Genomic DNA, 25939 nt, shown 5'->3' with positions numbered 1-25939 from the left:
AATTCAACCATTTGTCTATCTTTAGGTGTTAAGCCTTCATAAAATTGAGAAACAACTCTCCAAATTTCAAAACCATGATGTGGACAAAGATTAAGCAATTCTTTGTATCTATCCCAACACTGATAAAAAGTTTCTCCTTGTTTTTGAGTGGAAGTGATGATTTGTCTTTTGAAAGAATTTGTTCTATGAGATGGAAAAAAATTTTTCAAAAATTGTTTTTACAATTCATCCCAAGTTCGAATGGATCCCGATCTAAGATTTTGTAGCCAAGTTTTAGCTTTATCTTTTAAAGAAAAAGGAAAAATCTTAAGTCGAATGGTGTTCATGCTACAATTTAGATCATTATATGTGTTTCACACTTCTTCAAACTCTCGTAAATGCATGTATGGATTTTCAGAATCTAAGCCATGAAAATTGGGTAAAAGTTGGATAATACCATGCTTAAAATTGAAATGAGATGCATCAGGGGGAAAAACTAGACATGAAGGTGCACTAGTACGTGTAGGATTCATGTGATCTCTAAGTGTTCTTCGTCTATCATGATCATGTTGAGATTGAATTTCATCTTCATTTTCTTGGATGGGTTCTTCCGCCATGTTTTGTAAAAATAAAGGGTTATTTCGAATGAGTCGACCACTAAGTGTACGTGACCAAATGCTCATGCAAATGAAAATGCAAAAGAATAAAAACACACAAAAGTAATAAAAATTCAAATAAAGAAAAATAAAATATAAAACAAAATTAAATAGACTTGAAATTAAATTATACTTCCCCGGCAACGGCGCCAAGAACTTGTTGCGACTTTGATTATTGCACTCCCAAGAGCAGGTTGTCCACAAGTAGTATAATTCGATGGGTTCGAATATCATATCCACGAGGAAGCTAAGATAATTACAAATCCACTACAATGTCTTTTTATTTATTTTTTCTTTTAGTTGTTTGAATCTTTAATTGGTAATTTTTAATTGTTCAAATTTTAATTTAAGTAGTTGAGATTAAAGGATCCACTCTTGGTATTTTAATAAATTTAACATTAATGAACAATATTGAAATCCAGTTAATAAAATGATTCCAATATATTAAATAATCATATTTATATTAGGTTATATATTATTATCTTATAAGTATATAATATATACCAAAACTTATAAATGTGGTCAAGTATTTATTGTGCTATATATATTTGTAAACACTAAATCAAGGTTCCCAATTTAAATGGTTGGTAAAACCAAACTAACATTTAAATGGTTCCAAGAATTTAATATTATAATATATTTATATATAATAAATCAAGGCATCCACTTTAAATGGTTGGTAATACCAAACTAACATTTAAATGGTTCCAAGAATTTAGTGTAACATATAGCAACAATAAATCAAAACTCCCACTTATAAGTAGGGTATAAAAATGCTTAAAGAAATAAATATAACATAAACAATAAATAATGATTAAATAATATAAAACATAGATTCTTACCTTTTAGTAACCTTATTATCATGCAAAGAGTTTCACCTTTTCAACTCAACTTTAGGAAGTTAGCTATTCATTATTCAAAGTGTAAACTTTGAATATAAAATTAACATGCTAATTATATTTAAATGAAGAAATAAAGAAAAAATATAGAGAGAAATATTATGAACTTAAAAGTTTATTCATAGAATGAGGGATATCTCAATACATTACAATGCACCCCTATTTATAGCCAAATTTGGGGAGACAACCACAAATAAAATATTATTTTTTTACACATAAGTCTTCATTGGTGTTCCAAGATATTATATTATATTACACATCACTTTTAAAAAATCTTCTTCTCCGAATTTGCTTCTTCACATAAAAAAAAAACATGTTGATAATTGAGTTGTCTAGTTGTGGTATTTTTTTCAAACCATTTGACCAAGTAATTTGAGAGATATGGTCAAAATACTAGAGCATGGTAAAGCTGCCCCTCCTTTGGTAACTTTATTTGTTGCTTAATTTGATCCCAATTGTGAGAGGATTTTTATCTCATGCTTGCCACCAATATTGTAGATATTAACATCAACTTTCTACAGGTCCAAGAATCATCTTAATCCCATTTTCAACGCCAAGTTTATTCTTGTTTTATCTAACCTGTAAAAAATAGTAAAAACTTGTAATTACACAACAACTTATATTTTATACAATTTATTATAAAACATATAATATTTAAACATTTAATAAAACAAAAACTATATATTTATATTATAAAACATTTAAATAATATACAATTTTTATGTTTATCATGAATCAAAGCTTAAGATGCTGATAAATGACGATGAAGTTACTGGTTCTGCACAAACTGAAATTAGCTAGGCTGATTTCAGCATACCAGCTGAAACTGAACCAACTGCTGACCAGCTGACCAACCAACAGAACTGAACCAGCTGCTGACCAACTGAAACTGAACCAGACCAGCTGAAACTGAACCAGACCAGCTGAAGACCAGTTGAACCAGTCCAACTGAACCAGTTGAACTGAACCAGACCAACTGAACCAGTTGAACTGATTGACCGGTTGAGTTGACCAGTTGACCAGAGTTGACCAGTCGAGAAAATGTCCAGCAAGACGAATTTGACCGTTGCAATTCCAGAAACAGTACAAAAACTTTCCAACGGTCATATTTCTGTGTCTAACGTATATATCAGTGTTGGAGCCTATAAATACAACATATTGAAGATCAAACAATAGCTTTTGAAGTGGATTCAAAGCATGGGCAGTTAGCATGAAGATATCAGCTAGTTGAGAGCACAAGCCCTTGTGTGAGGATACATTTGAGATATACACTGTAAATGATAAATTTTTCACACACAATCACTCACACATATACAAGAGAGTTGCACTTCAAAGATTAGTTGAGTAAATCTTGCACAAAAACAATAAACTTGTGTATGAAGTCTTTGCATATGAGACATTAAACAATATGCTGATTGTGAGGTGCTGCCTACAATCTTGAGTGCTAGGAGTTCTAGTTGGGTGCTGTCCTTCCGGAATGGGTTTGTACAAGTAGTTGTATAAATCAAAGTCTTCTAGTGGATCCTTCCCAAGGGGAAGATAGGGTGACGTAGGAGTGTTTGAAATCTCCGAACATCCATAAACAAATTCGTGTCTATTTGTTTATTGCATTTGCTTATCATTTTCACTGTTTTTAAATATGCATTGTTGAAGCATTTTATGTGTTCTTCAAATATCAAAATATTGTATACCAAATGTTTGATAAAATGCTTCAACTGAATATTTTTACTCATTCAACTTGCTTATATTTTAAATGGTTTACAAAATATTTAATCGGTTTCTACGAAGGATTATTTCGAGTACTTCCGCTTGGTTTTTAACCAAACTCCGTTTAATTCATCGGTGTTCAATATTTCAAGAACCGAGCTATTGTAGCTCAACGATTACCCCCTAATCGATCCCATCAATTGGTATCAGAGCGGGTTGTTCTTGAAAGAACAATGAAACTGATTTTGATGTTTAAAATTTGAAAATTTCAGATTTTTTACACATATATATGCAAAACTGAATTTTCGCGCAGCTTGCAGCGACCGTAGGAAAAATGACATATCTCCTTGTTCGAGTGTCCAAATGACAAACCATTTTTTGCGTTGCAAACTAGACTCATAGAGGTTTACAACGGTATAAAATTTGCAGCCTAATTATGCTCGAGAAAATACAGTTTATTCGTTGAAGGCATAGCATATGTGCTGCAGCAGAAAATGAGCCATGGAGAAAATTGGTTAGTTATCATTCTTTTTTTATAATTTTCAAAATTTCAAAAATATAGGGGGAGAACTCATTGTAATTTTAATGGAGTTATTATTTTTAAATATTGAGGGGGAGAAAAATTTGTTTAAAATGTTTTGAAAATATGACTTTTTGATTCACACAAAAAGGGGAGAAATATGTTAGTTGAGTTGATTGTTTATCCAAGTTTTGTGATCATCAAAAATGGGAAGATTGTTGGAACTTTTCAAGTTCGCAATCTTGATTTTGATGTTAACAAAACTTGTTATTGTGTTTCTAACATATTTACTCAAGTGTGAAGTTGCAAACACAAGAAGCAAGCTGAAACTGAATTTTGCACAAACTGAATTTCTGGCGAGCTTCGGTATTTTGATGATATCTCTCAACTGTATTATCCAAATGACAATCTGCTAATTGGACTGATTAGAAAACGCAATTTGGAACAAATCGTATTTCACGTCAGTTGGGCAAAATCGGATGTTATCATGGTCTAACTGATCGCTCAATTACCGAACTGATCACACGAAAACAACAATCAGTTGAGTTTGAGCAGCTGCGGTATTTTGGTCATATCTCTCAGCTCGGTTATCGAAATGAAGCGATTCAGTATGCGTTGGAAAGATAAGACGATGATCTACAAATTATCTTCAGAAGTCAAAGTCTGAATCAAAGCTTAAGATGCTGATAAATGACGATGAAGTTACTGGTTCTGAAACTGAACCAACTGCTGACCAACCAACTGAACTGAACCAGCTGCTGACCAACTGAAACTGAACCAGACCAGCGGAAGACCAGTTGAACCAGACTAGCTGAACTGAACCAGCTGAAACCGAAGCAGACCAGCTGAAGACCAGTTGAACCAGTCCAGCTGAACCAGTTGAACTGAACCAGACCAACTGAACCAGTTGAACTGATTGACTAGTTGAGTTGACCAGTTGACCAGAGTTGACCAGTCGAGAAAATGTCCAGCAAGACGAATTTGACCGTTGCAATTCCAGAAACAGTACTAAAACTTTCCAACGGTCATATTCATGTGTCTAACGTATATATCAGTGTTGGAGCCTATAAATACAACATATTGAAGATCAAACAATAGCTTTGAAGTGGATTCAAAGCATGGGCAGTTAGCATGAAGATATCAGCTAGTTGAGAGCACAAGCCCTTGTGTGAGGATACATTTGAGATATACACTGTAAATGATAAATTCTTCACACACAATCACTCACACATATACAAGAGAGTTGAACTTCAAAGATTAGTTGAGTGAGTCTTGCACAAAGACAATAAACTTGTGTATGTAGTCTTTGCATATGAGACATTAAACAATATGCTGATTGTGAGGTGCTGCCTACAATCTTGAGTGCTAGGAGTTCTAGTTAGGTGCTGCCCTTCCGGAATGGGTTTGTACAAGTAGTTGTATAAATCAAAGTCTTCTAGTGGATCCTTCCCAAGGGGAAGAAGAGGTGACGTAGGAGTGTTTGAAATCTCCGAACATCCGTAAACAAATTCGTGTCTATTTGTTTATTGCATTTGCTTATCATTTTCATTGTTTTTAAAGATGCATTGTTGAAGCATTTTATGTGTTCTTCAGATATCAAAATATTGTATACCAAGTGTTTGATAAAATGCTTCAACTAAATATTTTTACTCATTCAACTTGCATATATTTTAAATGGTTTACAAAATATTTAATCGGTTTCTACGAAGGATTATTTCGAGTACTTCCGCTTGGTTTTTAACCAAACTCCATTTAATTCATCGGTGTTCAATATTTCAAGAACCGAGCTATTGTATCTCAACGATTACCCCATAATCGATCCCATCACGTCTTGAATTCGTTTCTTGGACTTTGTGTCTCGACTTTTCGACTGCCCTTCTGAAACGTTTTTGTCTTTAATGCTCTGATGCAACGTCCATTATTGTCCTTTGACTGGATAATGGCTTTGTACCTTCACGTACAGCTGGATTTCACTTGAAAGAGTTTGTCTTCATCCATAACTGAAAGATTCTAACTGATGCTTCGAACTGGTCAGTTGAACTGATCTTTCAGTTGGGCTGGTGAAATCAGTTGACTTGTCAGTTGAACTGATTTCACACTTGTTCAGTTGGACTGATCAGATGGGTTTCTTCATCAGTTGAACACTCTTTTAGCTGGCCAGGCTTCTGAGATTTTCCTGCTGAATCACCTATCAACTGGACAATCAGCTGGACTGCTCAATTGACGTAATCAGTTAGACTGATTCATTTCATGCTATCAATTGGGTCTTTAGTTTTGCGATGTAAACATCTCTTTAGTGATCCTAGATGCTGCACACTAAGGTAGATCATTAGTAACATAATTAACAGGTTTTCTTATCACCAAAATCAAGATTGCGAACTTGAAAAGTTCCAACAAGAGATGAGGAAGTGATTTTCGAAAATCACTATGATGGAGGCTAGGGTTTTCAAAAATTATGAATGAGTTGTGTTTAACCCTAAGCCTAATACACATATATATAAGTTTAGAGCTCATTAATTAAATTAAATACTTAATGAGCTTAATGAATTAATTATTCTAGTCCAACTAGTTTTATTAATTAATTAATCTTCTAAAGTCCAATTAAGAACCTTAATAATATGTATATTGGTCTTGTACTCCTACAAGCTTATTATACATATACCCATTACATTTAATTTAAATCCCTTATAAATTCAACATTTAAATTTAATATTTAAATTATAAATTCAACTCCTTGAATTTATCACCTCCAAAATTTAATATTTAATAAACTCAACTTTTGAGTTTAATAAATTAAATCCTCAAATTTTATAAATCCAACTCCTTGAATTTATTCTCTCCAAATTTTATAAATTCAACTTCTTGAATTTACTATCTTATAAATTCAACTCCTTGAATTTATTTTCTCAAAATTTAATTATCATAAATTCAAATCATTGAATTTACTATGTCATAATTTAAATTCAATTCCTTGAATTTATTCTCTCAACGAGAACAAACAATCCAGTGCTTCTGTGACCCTCAATGGTTCAAGGATACAGCTAGCTGTGAGTTCACAACTCCTTGTGATTCATGACATAATATTTTATTCGGGCTTACCCTTATTTGCCCCATTCTATGTATCAATAATTGATCATGAGAATGTCAAAAATCATATTTCTGATTAAACCCATCGAATCATGATAAGAGCGTCTAGTAGCATCGCCCATGATTCCCTAGGTATAACTGATAGTGCCTGCAAGAACCAGTCGATTATAATTAGCGTACATTATGGTCCCTTCTTCTCATATATCTTGATCGAATCTGCAACCATTGGTTCATCGAGGGTTGCATAATAATTCGATAACTATGTGACACATTTAAATAGTGGCATCGCATATACTATTGGAGAACTCCTTCTCTAACGAACATCTCATACTCTGGCCAGAGATTCCATGCACTATTATTTCATCAGATCACATAGGATATCCACACATGTAGGTGAGCGGTGAATCCCTGACTACAATGCACTGGCTCCTATATGTGTCGCAATTGTACCCAACCTCTCCACCTGATGACACTCCTGGAGCCGGTAAACGAGTCAAAGCACAGTCCTAGTATATAGAGCCTCAGTGTTGTCCCGGGTCTTAAGGACTAATGATGTACAATCATAACCACGGACTTATCATCTCGATGAATGATAACCACTTGGAAAGTCCGAGGGAGAGTTGTTCGGTATAATCATAATATGACTACACATCTGCATGTTTGGACATCTCTATGCCCTTACCAAGAAACGCGGTACATAACATCACAGATGCTAGTCTAGAGCTCAAGCAACCTTTATCCATGTTTTAAGCGGCTGAATCGACTAGGAACGAAATTAGATTATACAGTGTTTACAAATGAGTTTCAACATCGAATTACGATTCATTTGTATTAAAGTATAATCAAGGACTTTATCTATGCTGATTGCATGGGTTTACAGATAAAGTAAAACAAGACCATAAAAAGTTAAATTATATTAAATTAAAGATTATTTATTATACTTAAGTCAATAAATTCTCTAGCCAACTATTGGCATACAGGGCATATACTCTAACAATATTATCATCTTCAAGAATTACTTTGACTCCATTATCCTTTAAAGCATTTACTACTGCTCAGATTTTCGTGCTGTTTTAGATCATATTCGATAAACTTTTTCACAGAGACATGGATTCCTAGCCCTTGGCCACGTTCAAGGCCCTCTACTCTAAGTCTCATAGCTAACACTTTTCCCACAAATGTTGTTGTCTTCGCATGAAATACTGGCCACATTCGAGAGTATTTTTTAGACCATGTTCAACTCTTGATGTTGGGGCAACTATTCGCCCATTGTTTCATGTCTACAACATTTGCAGTAATGTATTTTAATGATATGAACAATCTCAACACATATCTCTTCAGCACAGTCATAATTTGAACATTCGACGAGTTAGAGATAACAGTGATTAATATATATCAGAACTCACAACAACAATCATTCTGATACATTAGACAGTCGCAACTAATTCAAGAAATCTCTGTGACAACTCTTAAAGTTGAAAGCAAAAGGCAAATATGCATCAATTTTACAAGAATGAGAACCAACGAAACTTAATTTAGCATTGTTATTTACAGTTTATTTATAACAATGGTAGACAAGCTGACACATACGTACTCTACCTTTCTTCCCATCATCAAATGAAAAAACACAAGGTCTGTTTTTAAGCACAATACCATTTGTTGGCAAGATCCTAAAGCCTGTGTTTTAGGACAAATGAATTCTAACATAATATTGCAGTACATGTCTAAAATTCGATAACTTCTTGATGAAATTGATTGGTGAGCTTATCGATGGACGTTTGTTGCTTAACATCTGAGAAAATTAAAGACATAGTCAAGTGGGTAGTACTCTTACGAGTTGTTGACATACAACTTTCATAAAAAATGGTTATTAATAGTTCCCAAAAAAAAGGGCACTAGTTGTTCTTAAATATATGATCTCCCATACTAAAAATAAGACCAAATTTTCAGACTTTGGTATGTGGAAAAAAGAACTAAAAAAAAACAATTATGAAGTGCAAAGAATGAATCATCCTCCATGTCTGAAAACAACAAAAAATTCACGAAAAATTTTAACTAAATCATACTTAGCGAAGATCCCAATTAAATTAAAGCCAACAAAAACCCATTTGATTGATCAAACAAAAGAAACAGATAATCAGACATGATGTCGACCAGGCAAATTGGGTCTAAGTGCGGTGGGCAATCACGTCGGGTCGGGTTGGTTTCTATAGCTGAATATGTTGGAGCTTGAGCAGAAGTACGCCCGGGCTATGTGAATCTACACACTTGAACACAAAGAACGTTAGGGTGCTGGAAGATTCTCTGGTGTGGTCACTCCGACGCTCAAGTCAATTAAGTGTTTGATGAATATATTGAAATTCTATACCAAGGATCTATCTCCCAGTAAATATCAATAAAACCTGGTATTTATAGCAGGGACGTCAATGATGGCCTTGTTTACAGTGCCCAGCTGCTACTCATGATGGATGATTGCTCATACTCTGCTTACTGACACTGTTAAGTCTGACAACCCATACTTACTCCAATCGAGTTACATCACCCCTACATGCACCGAAAGACATCCTAATGAGGATTTAGTCGTGGTGCACCATACTTGCGGGTTCGGACATGACACCCATACTGGAGTGCCCGAGTAAACAACCTTGAGGCAGAGCATTGTTTTTATTTTTACAACCTGGGCTCTTACTACCCGAGCACAGCGATGAACACAGCTCTTGTTGAATACGAGGTGGGGCCATTCCACTCTCCTGGATACCCTAAATCCATACTGGAGATGGCCCGGATACAGGATATTTCCTGGGTATCACCACTCTCTCTCTTAAATAGTCAGATAGAGTTCTACTCATTGTCCCGAGTAACGAGAATATGTTTGTGCGGGAAACTCATGTGATGTAGGGATAACGTTGCCATGAGGTAAGCCCTATAAGTCGAAAGATCGGATATCGCTTCGAACTCCCTACCTATCTTTTCATATTCCTCGTAAAATTTCCAAGATACATCTTGATCGTAGTTTGTCCACAGATTAACAGTGTGGATTGAGTGTCTACTACATATAAATATCGCCTCTCCTCAATCATTCTAACTTTTCTTACTTTCAAAATTTCCGAATTGCAATTTCGATTTGATTCGGTGCATCGTAAACCTGGTTCCCCAACTGCTACGTTTTTCCAACTCTCCTTTCTTTCCCAGTAAGTTCTTATTTTCTACGCTTTTTCAGGTCTTCTTTTTCTTTTTCCACATCTGGAGCCAATGCCCAAGGTTCGTTGGAATGCGAATCATCAGCATTGCTCTCTGATTCTTCCTTCTTTGCCTCTCATCTGTCTTCCAAGAAACCCAAGTCAACCCTCTCTCTAAAAAAATCCAAAAAAAAAAATTTCTAAACAGGCTGTCGGAACTTCCCGAGTCCTAAAAAAGGTAAGGTCAAGGCATGCGCCCCTCACCCTTCCCAACATTCTGATACCCCATGTGTTCCCTGGTTTTCTACCATGGTGAGCACTTTGCGACTGAGGGCAAAAGAGGAAATCTGGACCCTTGGGTCTATTCCTAGCTCTTACAGCCTCCTAATTCCCTGCACATCAGATCGGGCCGATCGGCCGCCGACAGGATTTTTACCTTCTTCTGGGACCAGGTTAGCAGTGGTATTTGATTCCCTATTCTTTCCTTCTATATCGAGGTGACTCATTTCTTTGGGGTCCCTATAAACCAATCACATCCTAATTCTTTTAGAATCATGGCCTCTACTCTCATTTTTTTTTTTTGCATGAACAATCTCCTTATAAATCCTGTTGGGTGCAATAATTGTCCCTGGTTGGTAGAGCGATAGAACCGTGGTGCTTGAGCTGCTGTGAGATTTAAAGATTTGATTTGCACCATTACCACCAGCTATAGCTTTTGGTAAAGCGGTAAGCACTTGGTCCTACAATTGGTATCAGAGCAAGGTCATGGGTTCGATCTCCATTGATTGCAAGGAGTGCAATTATTGGGAGAGAGATTGTTGGGTGCAATAATTGTCCGTGGTTGGTAGAGCGATTGAACTGTGGTTCTTGAGCTGTTGTGTGATTTAAAAGATTTAAGTTGCACCATTACCACCAGATATAGCTTTCGGTAGAGCGGTAAGCACTCGTTCCTACAAATCCTTCATTATTTTTTTGTGTGCCGCTTTGGAGACAATACCTTCTCTGTATCTGCCCGACTGAAAAATCAGTTCCTTGGTGACATCCCCTCCTCTCTAAAAGGGTGGAAGGGAGATACTTTTTTATCAGTTTACCTAATCCTCCCACTTTCTTGACCAGATTCTTGCCTAGCCTTCCTACTTAGCCAGCACTTCCTCGTGCTTTCAAATTTGAGGAGCCCAACATTTGGAGCCAGGAGCTCGTAAAGGGGCATAAATTTCTATCATCCTTATTTATTTCCGAGGAAAACTTGTTAGCCTTCGGGTTGAGTGCCCGGGCTAAGGACCCGGTAGAAAGGACAGTCGATGAGTATGACGGCTCGAGTTCTCAACCTGGTACTTCTTTTTTCCTTACCTTTTTGTCTTTCAACTATTTATTTTGGTAGCTTGTTACTTAATATGTTTTACTTTCAGATCACCTTGCCATGCAAGAGGCCTTCTCCCGGAGACGTGCCTTGGAAAAAAGCCGAGGAAGAAAGGAAGGCAGCTCGGAAAGCTGCCTGGAGAAGAAGACTCTTGCTAAGGCAGCAACTGAAGAGAGCCAGGTTATGAATGAGGCCCGTCCGTTGATCAACACCCAGCTCGAGGCTAAAATCGGGGAGGGCGCCAAATCCACCCAACAAGGAAACGAGCAGTACAATTCTCTCAAGAATTTAGAGGAGCACATTTCTCTGATTCAAAGGAAAACAAAGGCAACGATATCCCTCGAGACCGTTTTAGTAAGTGATGCCGAGGATGGTGGCTCTATTCCCGGGCGATCCACCTGGTCCTCTCTTACTCAGGTCAAACTCACTCCAGTCCTCTTGGGACTTGAGGTAACTTTTTCCTCGACGGAGTTTCTTCTGTCGAGGTTCGGCTGGGGAAAGGACTTATTTCTCCTGTCGAAAAGGCCAACTTTCGGGGTCTGGGTCTTAATCACAAGCTTTTTGAGGGTATTGCTTGGGCCCTCTCTTTTTATTTATTATTATTTTTATATCCCTTATTTTCATTCATATAGGGTCTTCAAATACTGATCTCTGCCTACGAGCATGTCGCTTCTATTGCCAAGAAAGAAGCAACTTGAGTTTGGACGATTAGTGCATTGCACCATCAGGTTCAGGGGGAGTTAACACGAGCACGGCTCCTACATGAAGACAATGTTAATGGTATGAGAATGGTCTATGAAGTAGCTCATCAACAGCTGGAGGTGACCCAGGCATATCTAAAGGAGGTCGGGGCAGCGAATTAAGTTGCCAGCGCCTGAGCGGACACACTTAAACTAGAGTTTTTGTCTTCAAAGGCGCAAGTCCAGACACTGATGGAAGAGCTTGGTCACTACAAGACTCGGGCTGTTAAGGTTGAATCTGCTTTGGGAGCCCTTCTGCAGTCTAAGGAAGAATTGCGGGCTTCTTTCCTCGAGTCCTCTGATTTTAAAGTGGCAGTTGAAGACAGGGCATAATCTTTCTTTAAGACCAATTTTGACAAATACCGATACCAGTTTGAGGAAGGACTTCTTCCTATAGACAAAGACAGTTTCCCGGACATCGATTTGGCCATCACTTCACTGCCAAATGAGGAAGTATGAGAGGGGTATGCCCATACTATCGAGGTAGGAGGGGAGGATTCCCAAGTAAAAGAGTCTAAGGACCTTCCGATTGTAGAATATGATTGTATATTTCCTCATTTCCCCCAATATTATTTTTTTTTTTGGAACTCCTGTAATCCTTCTTTTTCTTTTTAAATTAAAAAATTCATTTCTTTTAATTCATTATCTCTTCTTAAACCAGACTGAAATAATCATCTAAAAATTTTCTAAGTAATGAGCAGAGGCTGGGACCTCATAAATTAAACAGAATTAAACAGAATTATTTAGTATCCTCATGCCTCCTGGATTTAAATATGATACAGGGCCTCATGCATCCCGTGTTTAATAAGTTATCGGGGCCTCAAGCCTCCCTGGTTTATAATAAAATATCGAGCCCTCATGCCTCCCAAATTTAATAAGTTACCGGGGCCTCATGTCTCCCGAATTTAATAAAATATTAGTGTTTCATGCCTACCGAATTTAATAAGTTACCGGGGCCTCATGTCTCCCAGACTTAGATAAAATACCGGGGCCTCATGCCTCCCGGGTTTAGATGTATTGCTTTACATACTTCTGAGAATAGCACCTTCATTAATATTTCAGATAATAAGTACATTTCAAGCATAATATTTTTCAGATGAAAAAAATTCTTAGGTCTTTGTAAATATCGACCCTGGTTATCTTCTAAATACAACGCTCCTGAGCCAAGTCTTCTTATCACTTTGTAAGGTCCTTCCCACCGGGCTTTTATTTTCCCTACCTTCCCAGACGGTTTAGGTTTTTTAGGACCAACTCACCAACTTGAAATTACCGAGGTTGAACTTTCTGATTATATACTCAAATGACCGGCCTGCGATAAGCTACCATTCGGATAGCTGCACTTTCTATTTTTTCTTCTATCAAATCAAATTCCTGGGCCCGGGCTGCATCATTATTTTCTGGATAACTTTGAATTCTTGCCAAATTTTGCCCGATTTATTCCGGCAATACTGCTTTAGATTGCTTCAGATCCATAAACCAGATTGTAAGGAGTTTCTTTAGTGGCAGTCCGGGGAGTGGTTTGATAGGCCCACAGAACACAGTGCACTTCCTCCACCCAGTATTTTCCAATACCGTACAATCTGGCTCTCAAAGCTTGCACAATTACCCGGTTAGTGACCTCAATTTGCCCATTAGCTTGGGCATAGGCTACTGAGGTGAAGGACTGAATAATCTTCATTTCTTTGCACCAAGCCATAAATTTTCTCCCTTGGAATTGTCGGATGTTATCGGACATTAATTTTCTTGGCAAGTCGAACCTGCAAACTATGTTTTTACACAAAAATTTTAATACCTCGTCTTCTGTGATCTTGGCCAAAGGCTCAGCTTCCACCTACTTGGAAAACGAGTCCACTGCTACCAATAAGAATTTCATCTGAGCTTGGGCTACTTGAAAGGGTCCCACAATATCCAGGCCCCACTGATCAAAAAGGCATGATGCTCGAACATGCTTCAAGGATGAGGCCGGGCTATGATTAAAATTATCATGGCGCTGGCATCCTTCACAAGATCGGACCACCTCTTGGGCATCTGTATTCATAGTTGGCCACTAGAATTCGATCGATAATGCTTTTCGGGTGAGTGCTATGGTTCTAAGATGGTCACCATAGCATCCGTCATGAATCTCCCTCAACACATACTTAGTTTCTTCCCTTGTCAAACACTTAATCATAGGACCCTGGAAGGATCGCCAATATAATTCTCCATTTATGACACTAAAACGGGAACGTTGTCTCTTGATTTTCTGAGCATGCTAAGGATCCTCTGGCAGCCGGTTTGATGAAATGACTCCTACAAAGGTGTGATCCAATATTTTTCTTGAGAAATTATTGGACCAACATCTATGGTGGATGCCATTTTGGTACGATTAATAACATCCCCGCCCTCTCCTCATCTCAAAGAGCATGCCATTTTTGCGGGTGTATAAGTCTCAACATTATCTTCTCTTGGGATTTGCTCTGCACTCCAATCAGTGAAAATTTTCGATAACTCTTGGATGGTTCTTGAGTATTTTTTTAACCTCTCCTCTCGGATTCATAAGAACCTTTGATTTGTTGGATTAATAGCTAAGAGTTTGAATATAGTATGATCTGTGTAGTTCCTGCTTCTTGGGTGGCCTTCATCCCTATTATTATTGATTCATACTCGGCCTCATTATTTAAAGCCCTGAAGTCCAATTTCACTGCAAGCTTTACTTTTTCCCCAGTTTGGGAAACTAGAACGACTCCTACTCTACTACCTTCTTTACTGGCCGCACCATCAACAAACACTCTCCAGACTTCTTCCTGCTCAGACTGTGCCATTTCGATTGAAAATCTGACAAAGCTTTAGCTTTTATGGCGGTCCTCAGCTGGTTAGTGATATCATACTCTCCGAGCTCTATTGTCCACTTCACCAGCCTTCCGGAGATGTCTGGATTAGTCATGATTCTTCTCAATGAGTTGTTGCTGGGGACAATGATAGGATGAGGTAGGAAGTATGGTCTCAATTTCCTCGCGGTTATTACCAGGGACAAGTTTATCTTTTCCAATTCAGTATATCTTAACTCCGGACCTCTAAGAGCGTGGCTCACATAATACACGGGCTTTTGACTAGATCTTTCTTCCTGAATTAGGCTCGTGCTGAGAGCATATTCAGTAGTGTACAAATAGATTAGTCGCTTCTCTCCTAGCCAGGGCTTGACTAGGACGGGTAGCTTGGCCAGGTGACTCTTTAGCTCTTGGAAAGCCTGCTCAGCTATGTCGTCCAATCCAAACTTTTGGGCTTTCCTTAATACCTGGAAGAAAGGGTAGCTCCTGTGTGCCGATCTTGATATGAAGTGAGACAGGGCGGCAATCCTACCTGTTAGCTTCTGCACTTCTTTGATAGATTTGGGAGAGACCATTTCTGAAACAGTCCTGAATTTCTAGGGATTGACTTCAATTCCTCTTTTAGTCACTATATATGCAAGAAATTTACTCATTTTGACCCCAAATTGCATATTAACGGGTTCAGCCTGACCTCGTACCTTCTGAGGGTAGAGAAAGTTTCTTCTATATCAGGGATAAAGCACGCTAATCCTCTTGATTTAACTAAGATGTCATCCACATAGAATTCCACATTCCTTCCTACTTGTTTCTAAAAAATTTTATCCATTAAGCACCGGTAAGTGGGCCTGAATTTTTTAGACCAAACGACATAACAGTATAACAAAATGTTCCACTTGAAGTTATAAAGCTAACCTTTTCTTGATCTTCCATGGCCAAGGGATTCTGATGATAGCATTGGTAGGCATCCATAAAGCCCAATAATTCAAAACTAGAGGTGGAATCTTCAAGATGATCAATCCGAGGTAATGGATAACAATCCTTAGGGCAAGATTTTTTAAGTCCCGAAAATCCACAGACATCCTTCACTTCCCTATCGCCTTCTATACCAAGACCACATTTAACAAACCAAGTTGGAAATTGAATTCCCTGGATTTGGCTGGCTCTAAGTAACTTGCTTACTTTATTTGAAATTATCCGGTCCTTTTCCTGCCCAAAGTGTCTTCTTTTTTGAACTATTGACCGGGAGCTGGTCATGGTGTTTAAATTATGCTCAGCCACATGGGTCAGGATCCCGACCAGTACCACAGGGTACCATGCAAAAACATCCATAATGTGCTCTAAACAAACCAACAACTGAGCCCGAGTGGAATGTTTTGGGAGATTCTAGTGATCTTCCCTGGTTGTTCGGGGATCAAAGTAATCTCTTCCTTATCTTCTCTCATTACTGTCTATACTTCTTCTATTGCCATAACCATCCACCTTGGTCTCTACTGCTCTCTGCTGTCTTAGCTTTCTTTTTTCTATCTGGACTGTTTCAACATGACACTTTCGCGAGGAAGGCTCATCGCCCTGGACTTCTCCTACCCTTTCCTCTACCAAGAACTTGATCTTTTGATTATACATGGAAGTGACGGCGTTGAAGGTTTTCAAAGTCGGCCTTCCTAATATGACATTATACGAAGATGGTGCGCTTACCACCGTGAAAGTGGCCATGACCGATTTTCTCGAATCCCCAGATCCTAATGTCAAGGGAGTATGATATCCCCTCGAGGATGAACTGTGTGCCTGGAAAAACTGAAGAGAGCCGTTTCTACTAGTTCCATATTATAATCTTTCAGGTCCATTTGATCTAAGGCCTCTTGGAATATAACATTGACTTAGCTCTCTGAGTCCACAAAGACCCGTCTTATATCATAATTTTCTATTCTTGCCTAGATGAACAGGGCATCGTTATGAGGCAGGCTAATACCTTGTAAGTCTTGGGGTTCAAAACTAATGATCGAGCCCTCCTCTTCTCTTGCATCACCCACTTCGAGGATTTCCCGCCTGCTCCATGCTTTCCGGGCTCGGTTAGAATCTCCATCTGTTTATATTCCTAAGATCATTTTAATCACTCCCAAAGTTGGGGATTCTCTTCGATCCTTTCCCTCCCAAGCCCCCTTGACACGGTGGGCTTATCATAATTCTCTGGTTCAAGCCTAGGGTTTTGTACCATACTGGGTGGAGCTAGCCATGAACTTCAAGGTACCCAAGGGGGTCCCCTGGCTTTCTTGGCTGTTGGATTGACTTCTGCTTGATTGGTCATGGGATGGTTCTTTCTCAGCTTCCTGCACTAGTGTCATGATAACACTCTCGGTGCAACGTACAAAATTTTAGAATGACTCCAGGACCCTAGCAAGATTGTTGAGACTGAGAATTGGTTTCTTTCTCCTCTCACAGATGAATGGCTTGATATTTCAAGATCTTCAAGGGGGTATAATGAGAAAAACGCCCCAAAGGGTTTCTTTTCTGTATCCACTCATCCGTCATCCCTGGTATGTCGTTCTTTTCTTTTCTAACATCTTCCCTCTTCTGTTTCTGGGCTTCTTCCATTATGACATATTTTTCTGCTCGAGATAATAGATCCTCAAAATCTCTCGGCAGTTTTTTTACCGGAGATCGGAAGTCCAGGAGTCCATGTGTGAACATCGTAGTCTTCGTCTCGGGTGCACAAGAACATACTTCCAATGCTGCTTTATTGAACTTGCGATGTAAGCTCTCAATGATTCTTCTCTTCCCTCTTTGATCTTGAACATACTAAAAGATGTTTTCTTGTATCTTTTGCTGCTACTGAAGTGATGTAAAAAGACATTGTTGAAGTCCTCAAAGGTTTGTATACTCCAAGGATCCAGCTTCTCGAACCATCGTTGGGCTGAATATATGAACGTAGTTAAGAAATTTTTCCACTTGATCTCATCGCTATAACAATGCAACATGGCCATGTTTTCAAAACCCGTTAAGTGCTCTTCAGGTTTCGTGTTTCCATCATACTCTCTTATGTTTGTTTATTTATAGTGGGCTGTCAAGGGCTCATTAACTATACAGGTGAAGAAATGACACCCTCTTGGTTGAATTTGGGAAGTCCGAGGGGACCTGACCTGTCCTTCCAACTTCTTCATTCTTTGTCTCAAGACTTCCAGTTCTTCAGCCATGGTAATGGCTTTGGAACATTCTTGGGAACTTTAGGGAGCGTCGGAAGATTCTCCGACCTGATCACTCCGACGCTGAAGTCAATTAAGTGTTTGATAAATATTTTGAAATTCTATGCCAAGGATTTATCCCTCAATAAATATCAATAAAACCTGATATTTATAAGATGGACGTCAATGATAATCTTGTTTTCAGTGCCTAGCTGTTACTCATGATAGATGGTTGCCAGTATCTTGCTTACTAACACTGTTAAGTATGATAACTCACGTACTCCAATCGAGTTACATCAACCCCGCATGCACCGAAATACATCCTAATGATGATCTAGTCGTGGTGCCCCATACCTGTTGTGCAAACATGATACATATACTGGAGTGCCCGGGTAAACCACCTTAAGGCAGAGCATTGTTTTTATTTGTACTACTCGGGTTCTTACTACTCGTACTCTTACTATCCAGGGTTAGTGATGGACACGACTCCTGCTGAACATGGTGTAGGGCCGTTCCACTCTCTTGACTACCCTAAATCCATAATGGAGATGGCTCGAAAACAAGATATTTCCCGAGGTATCAAGAAATGTTAATGGCAAAAGAAAACATCTTCGAAAGAATTTGATTCGGAAGAAGCGGTGGCTTACTGGCTTTGAGAGACAGAAATCCGAAGATGCAGAGCTTGGCTTATATGGACTTACGAAATGGGCCTGACTTCTCTGTCGGCCCAACAACTTTCGTTATTCGCCACGTGTTTCACTTGCTATAAACACTCGATGTCCAGCGCTTTCCTCCAAACCTTCAATCTCTGAGTTCTCGTATCATACGACAGCTTATCTCGGAGACGCGTAGCCCTAGATCTCACCTTGCTTTGTCCTTGTCCTGAACACCGAATTCCAGTCCTTCAAGGTATGTGTGAATCTCAAATTTTTTACTCGAACTTTTGGTTTTTATTTGGTGAATGATGTTGGTGTAGATGGTGTCGGATGCGAGCAAGAAGAAGGCGGCTCAGAAGAAAGCTGCGGCCGCCGCCAAGAGAGGAGGTAAGGCAGCGGCTGCCCCATCTAAGGCGGCAGCTTCGGTTGATAATGGAAGCAACGGCGAAAGTTTGGCTAATGCTGTTGATGCTCTTCAGATATCTGATCGGACGTGTACTGGAGTTATTTGCTCGCATCCGTTGTCAAGAGATATTCGTGTGAGCTTTTGTATCCATTAGTATAGGGCGTGAATAATATAAGCACGGCTGGTTTGTGGTGATTTATGTTTTTAGGCGTGTACTGTGATTTACGGTGTTGAATTAATTAATTAATAGAAAGTGTAGTATCTGGTTGAGTGAAACCAGATCTAACTTAGATTTTTAATGAAAAGGAAAGTTAATCAAATTCATTATTAGTTTTTGTTTGTGAATTGATGTTATGAAAGTGTATATCATGAACATAATACCTGGAAGCTTTCTAGAAATTTACATAGTTAATATGGTGACTGTAGAAACTTGAGAACGTGTTCTTGCTAATTCATTTGTCTTGTCTACTCATTTAAATCTAACGAGCGGAACTTATCTGTTGATTATGGTTATTTGAAAAGGATTAATGTTCTTTTGTATATTTTATTCTCTCTCTCTTATGAAATTGTTGGATCAGTTTCATGAATATTGAAAACTGACCCCTGAAGTTTTGGTAACCAGGAAAATACTCCTGTAGTCCACCATTTCATTGTTTGTGGCATTATTATGATAGTTTGTGTTGGACAGTGGCTACAATAAGGAGTTTGGTTACTGGACATTCTTGACTAGCCCAATGAACTTAACAGAGAGTTTCTGTAATATTTGAATATCAAACTTTTGACAAAGAGATGATCTATGGAGTTTGAAAGAAATATTCCTGGTTCTTTCTGTTTCTAATGACAAATATATTATTATGCAAATACTTGGTCATTGTCCCTTGGAGGGCCATGATTAGGTTGCTTTTAAACATGCTCGTGTGCTGATGTAAAATACATCCAAATTAATTGAAAAAATAGTGATGCTAGTTGAAGAATGGAGCGCGAAAATTTTATGATGATATGTAGTTGAGCATCTGCTAATATAAAGGTTCCTTTTATTTTGAGATTTTCTGTGTTGTTTCACATTTAGCTTATCCATGATGTGTTGACAATAAGAAAATAAATGGATCCGTGCAGTATCTTACACGCCTTGGATAACTCATGGATGTTGGACACTCTTAAGTTACAAGGAAAAAATAACTTAGGGCATGTATGACTGTGCAATGTCACACATGTTTTGGACACCGCAATATTTTTTTAAACATTTTTAAAATTTCAGAGCAAAAAATTAAAATTTAATATTTTTATTTCAAAATGATTTTATCAATTTTGAAAATTGAACGTTTTATGTCCTTTTTTAAATTTAACAATAAATTTATGCTTGTTGGACACATTTCAATTTAAGATATGAGAAAATTGGTATGTGTTTTTAGTAATGGGGTAGGGGTCTCGAACCGAGACATTCTCACTTTTGTGAGAATAACATACAACTGATGCCTCATTTGTTAGGCTTGCTCCAACAATTTAAAGCCTAATTTTATAGGCCCTGAGGCTTAAACTAACGTCCAAGAGGCAACAAGAAAATCTAGTCTACGTCCTGTGGTGTATAGATCGTTTCTCTTCTGTCGAATATTGTTTCATGATTCATCTTCATCATTTGAACCAAGGGGGAGAGTGTGCGGTGTGTTGATACTTGATACTGTGGAATCTGTCTAGCTGCGCCTATTAGTTGCCAGGCACGATTGGCGGATTTTAGGATTTTGTGTATATTAAAATATTGTCTCCTTGTGTCTTATATTTTATAGAAATCCATGGTTTTGTATTATTATTCCCCGCTGGGTATGTGAATACTGGAGCATGTCTAATATGTTTAACCTAGATCGGAATGCTTACTGAAAGGCTAGTCATGTGTACAAAAATTTCAAATCGTCTGTTGTGACATTTTTGTGATCATCCTCAATTGAATTTTGTTTTGCATATAGAGTCTCTGTCACTCACTTTTCACGGGCATGATCTCATAGTTGATTCTGAATTGGAACTGAATTATGGAAGGTATGTGGTGACTTCTTAACTTTTATGAATTTTATTCAATTAATTTCTGATGTCATGAAGTATACCATCTATTGTACTTTTTTTCCCAGACGTTATGGTCTCCTTGGGCTAAATGGATGTGGAAAGTCTACTCTTCTTTCTGCAATTGGTTGTCGAGAGCTTCCCATTCCAGAACACATGGATATTTTTCACCTTAGCAGAGAGATTGAAGCTTCTGATATGTCTTCACTCGAGGCTGTTATAAACTGCGATGAAGAGAGGTTAAGATTGGAGAAAGAGGCTGAAGCATTGGCTGGTCAGGTATAAAGACGGTAATGTGTCCAATAGAATGGACCATCAATAAACCACTGGTGTTTGATTTGATTGTAGGAGGATGGTGGTGGAGAACAACTTGATCGCATATATGAACGTTTGGAAGCGCTTGATGCATCAACTGCTGAGAAGCGTGCTGCTGAGATTTTGTTTGGTCTTGGTTTCAACAAGAAGATGCAAGAAAAGAAAACACGCGATTTCTCTGGTGGTTGGAGGATGAGGATTGCTCTAGCACGAGCTCTTTTCATGATGCCCACCATACTATTGCTTGATGAACCAACAAATCATCTTGGTGAGATTAGATGTCATTGTTGTTAGCAACATATTTAGTATGACTTTTTATCTTCTATGAACTCTAGCTGTTGGTCCACTTTGCTTATTGGAAACAAAGACCGAAGTAGGGTTATCGAGACATCATATATTATGAATGCGCAGACCTTCCTGATATTTTTGTGTAGTTCATTTCAGTTAAAGCAGATGTAGAAAAGAAAAATAGTTCATTCTGAATGTTTGTGGTTACTTGTGTTATATGGAAAACCTGGCGCTTTGCAACTGCATATTATTTTTGAAGTTCCTTAAATGCTGCTAATTTTATTTCGTCCGAAGTTGATTTACATAGTAGGAAGTTGGCTGATCTATGCCACTCGATCATCTTGGACTTTGTATACTGAAGACATAAAAATTTGAAGTAAGCGTATTTGCCACCATCATCATTGCATTGACCAACTTTTTTTAATTGCAGACCTAGAGGCTTGTGTTTGGTTGGAAGAGACGTTGAAGAAGTTTGATCGAATTCTGGTTGTGGTCTCGCATTCCCAGGATTTTCTGAATGGAGTCTGCACCAACATCATCCATATGCAGAGTAAGAAATTGAAGCTCTACACCGGTAATTATGATCAATATGTTCAGACTCGATCTGAACTTGAAGAGAACCAGATGAAACAGTATAAATGGGAGCAGGAACAGATATCATCTATGAAGGAATACATTGCACGCTTTGGACATGGCTCAGCTAAACTTGCACGTCAGGCTCAGAGCAAGGAGAAAACTCTGGCAAAGATGGAGCGAGGTGGACTCACCGAGAAGGTAGCCAGGGACAAACTTCTGGTATTCAGATTTACTGACGTGGGAAAGCTTCCTCCTCCTGTTCTACAATTCGTGGAAGTTACATTTGGCTACAGCCCTGATAATCTTATTTACAAGAACATAGATTTCGGAGTAGACCTTGATTCAAGAATAGCACTGGTGGGACCCAATGGGGCTGGAAAGAGTACCCTGCTGAAGTTGATGACAGGTGATTTAGTTCCTCAGGATGGCATGGTTCGGCGCCACAATCATTTGAAAATTGCCCAGTACCATCAACATTTAGCTGAGAAGCTCGACATGGAAATGTCTGCTCTCCTGTTTATGATGAGAGAGTACCCTGGAAACGAGGAGGAGAGGATGAGGGCTGCAGTGGGGAGATTTGGTCTTACAGGTAAAGCTCAAATTATGCCTATGAAAAACTTGTCTGATGGACAAAAAAGTTGTGTGATCTTTGCGTGGCTAGCTTGGAGACAACCACATGTGTTATTGTTGGATGAGCCGACTAACCATTTAGATATCGAGACTATTGATTCGCTAGCTGAGGCATTAAATGAATGGGACGGTGGTATGGTTCTTGTAAGCCATGATTTTAGGCTTATAAACCAGGTGGCTCATGAGATTTGGGTGTGTGAGAACCAGACTGTGACTCGGTGGGAGGGTGACATCATACAATTTAAGGAGCACTTGAAGAAAAAGGCGGGATTGTCTGACTGAACAGAATTTGCAGTCACTGTGCCCCTCTTAGTTCCTGAAGAGATGAACATTTTCAATCCAGCGGGGTAATGGGGATACTCGAGGAGTTGATGTTGACTGACTAGTCTTGCCTCAAGTTCCATGTGCTACTATAAGTTGAGTTAGCTATTATCATTATTTGTATTTGATCTTGCTATAGTTTTGCCTGCAATTCTTGATCTTGGTCAGAGGCGGATTCGGTTGGCCTCTCCATTGATATTCATTTTTTTAACGGAGGTATGTCTTATACATATATTTGTGTATTTCTATGAACGTTTACGCTGTACTCTCGATTATTATCATGATATTTCAACTTTGTCATGTTTGTATTCTTTAACATATCATTGTGCCAGAGTGTTGTATTCGTAAATAGGATGTGCCTTTCTCGTGTGAAATTTTGATGCCTTGTGCCAGAGTGTTGTATTCGTAAATATGCTGTGCCTTTCTCGTGTGAAATTTTGATGCGATGTTTGTCAAGTCTTGTTTGTTTATTGTATCTTCGTGCCACAATGTTAAATTGGTAACAGTTTGACTGTGAAGCTCGCAGTGGAAAACCCAGACAAACGTGCCAATGAGTATGATTGATTACGTGACAAAATATGGGCTTTCAGATGCCAGCAGCATGTGGAGTGCTGATTTGAAACTTCAAACTCTGATTTGTAAGCCTTGCCTTGTATCCAAGAATCTTGATTGAGGTTAAAATCTTCTATTTCTTTCATGGTGATGTTTTTCATCTTTAATCACTGACGTTGGCTCTGAATTTATACTGTTTTTAGTCTTTATGTTATTTTTGACTTCATTACACTTGATCATAGCTTCTCAAGTTAATTTTGTCATATTTAACATTTTTCTAGCATGTACTATAATGAATAATTTCATTCTCACTAGCATCACCATTGATCAACCAGGTTGGATATGTTTCAATTGTTCTAAACCGTTATTTTTTACTGGTGGATGCATAATTCTGTTCATTCTTATGTAACACTACAAAAATGGCTCTACGCTAAAAAATTGCTCTACTCTGAAAAGTTCATAATGTCTAATTTACATAAAATATAAAAAATAAAAAAAAAGTGGACATGTACACAACTAAATTCCTAGGTTAACCAAGCATAAAACCACATTCTCGGCTTTCTTTTAAAAAATAATTTTTTTTAAAAAAAATACTGCACTTTAAAAAACATTTTCAAATCTAAGTACAATTCCGAAATCTCGTATAAATTATATTACATGTGGAAAAACAATAAAGCTTACCATAAGTTTTTAAATCAAATGCAGAAACTTTCGAACGTTGGAAACACACAAATCAGGACAATGAGCGAGATTTACATGTTGTGTCAATGTTCCAGCTGCCTTTTTTTAGGAGGTTTTTTTTCAAGATTTATAACTTATGTTAAATATTTTTTTTGAATTCTTAACATAACAATGCTATATTTCAAAACTAAAATGGTGATTAAGGTTGCTTCAATTATCCAACAACAATACCTACGAGTTTCAACGACAGATATCTATTTTATTCTATTAATTTTATTAATTTATTAAAATAAATTTAGTTGTATATATGATTTATTTATTGAGTTGTAATTTTATACTATTATATTGATAAAGAAAAATAATATTATTTTATTATATATTTATAAATATGTTTAAGATATATTATATTATGATTTATTTGTTGAGTTGTAATTTTATACATATATTATATTATGATTTATTTATTGAGTTGTAATTTTATACTATTATATTGATAAAGAAAAATAATATTATTTTATTATATATTTATAAATATGTTTAAGATATATTATATTCAAGTATATAATTTATTTGATGAGATATATTTATATTAATCAATAATTGTAATCTTTAATAAAAAGACTATTCTGGTTTAATAAAATGATACAGTTAATAAATAAACTAATTTTTATAAATTAGCTTTTACACTCGTTCGGATGAAATTGGAAACAAACTCCACAAAATAAATTATAACATAAAAATATTATCATAACAAATTATTAAAAAAACAAATAAATTAATTATAAAATTGATTGAAAATTACATATGCGCATATTTATGAATCAAAACAGCATAAGGAACTGGATTGACATTAATTTAAACATCAGCTATACAAATATATTGAGGGATTTCCATGATAAAGGTCAAAGCTCTTGATAAAAGTGCAAGTGGAACATGAGAATCCTTATCAATTTACTGCGGTCGTTGTTGAAACATTTCATATTCGCAATCTTGCTTTTGAAATTAACAAAAATTGTTATTTTGTCTCTAAAAAGTTTATCTAAGTACGTAGAAAGTTGAACTGCTTAGGTTTCGAATTGGTCAGTTCTCGAGCTAAAACTAAAGCTATTGAGACGCAAACTGAAAAGTGTCAACTACTTGCCCAAACTCAAGCAATCCAACTGATATATCAAAGACAATTTCAACTGATTGTCTAGCTGATAGCTGATTCAGCAGAAGACCTTTAGAAGCACGAGGAGCTGATGAAGAATTCAAATGATGGAAAGTTCAGCTGACCAGTTCAACTGAATCAGTGAAATCAGTCATGCTGACGAGCCAACTGATTTCACTGGACCCGTTCAGAGAACCAG

General features: G+C 37.4%; 1 protein-coding gene across 1 annotated transcript; it reads left to right on the top strand.

The window, feature by feature from the left end:
- The first annotated feature begins 18778 nt into the window (after positions 1 to 18778).
- Positions 18779 to 23657, top strand: LOC142530850 (ABC transporter F family member 1-like). Its single transcript, XM_075636718.1, has 6 exons — positions 18779 to 19022; positions 19090 to 19312; positions 21137 to 21206; positions 21296 to 21506; positions 21576 to 21810; positions 22261 to 23657. The coding sequence occupies exons 2-6, from the start codon at positions 19090 to 19092 to the stop codon at positions 23316 to 23318; spliced, it is 1797 nt and encodes a 598-aa protein (XP_075492833.1). The 5' UTR covers positions 18779 to 19022; the 3' UTR covers positions 23319 to 23657.
- The last annotated feature ends 2282 nt before the right edge of the window (positions 23658 to 25939 follow it).

This window comes from Primulina tabacum, chromosome 17 (assembly GCF_025594145.1).
Source record: "Primulina tabacum isolate GXHZ01 chromosome 17, ASM2559414v2, whole genome shotgun sequence".
Lineage (NCBI taxonomy): Eukaryota > Viridiplantae > Streptophyta > Magnoliopsida > Lamiales > Gesneriaceae > Primulina > Primulina tabacum.
The sequence above is the reverse complement of the archived record's forward strand: the minus strand, read 5'-3'. Positions and strand labels throughout refer to the sequence as shown.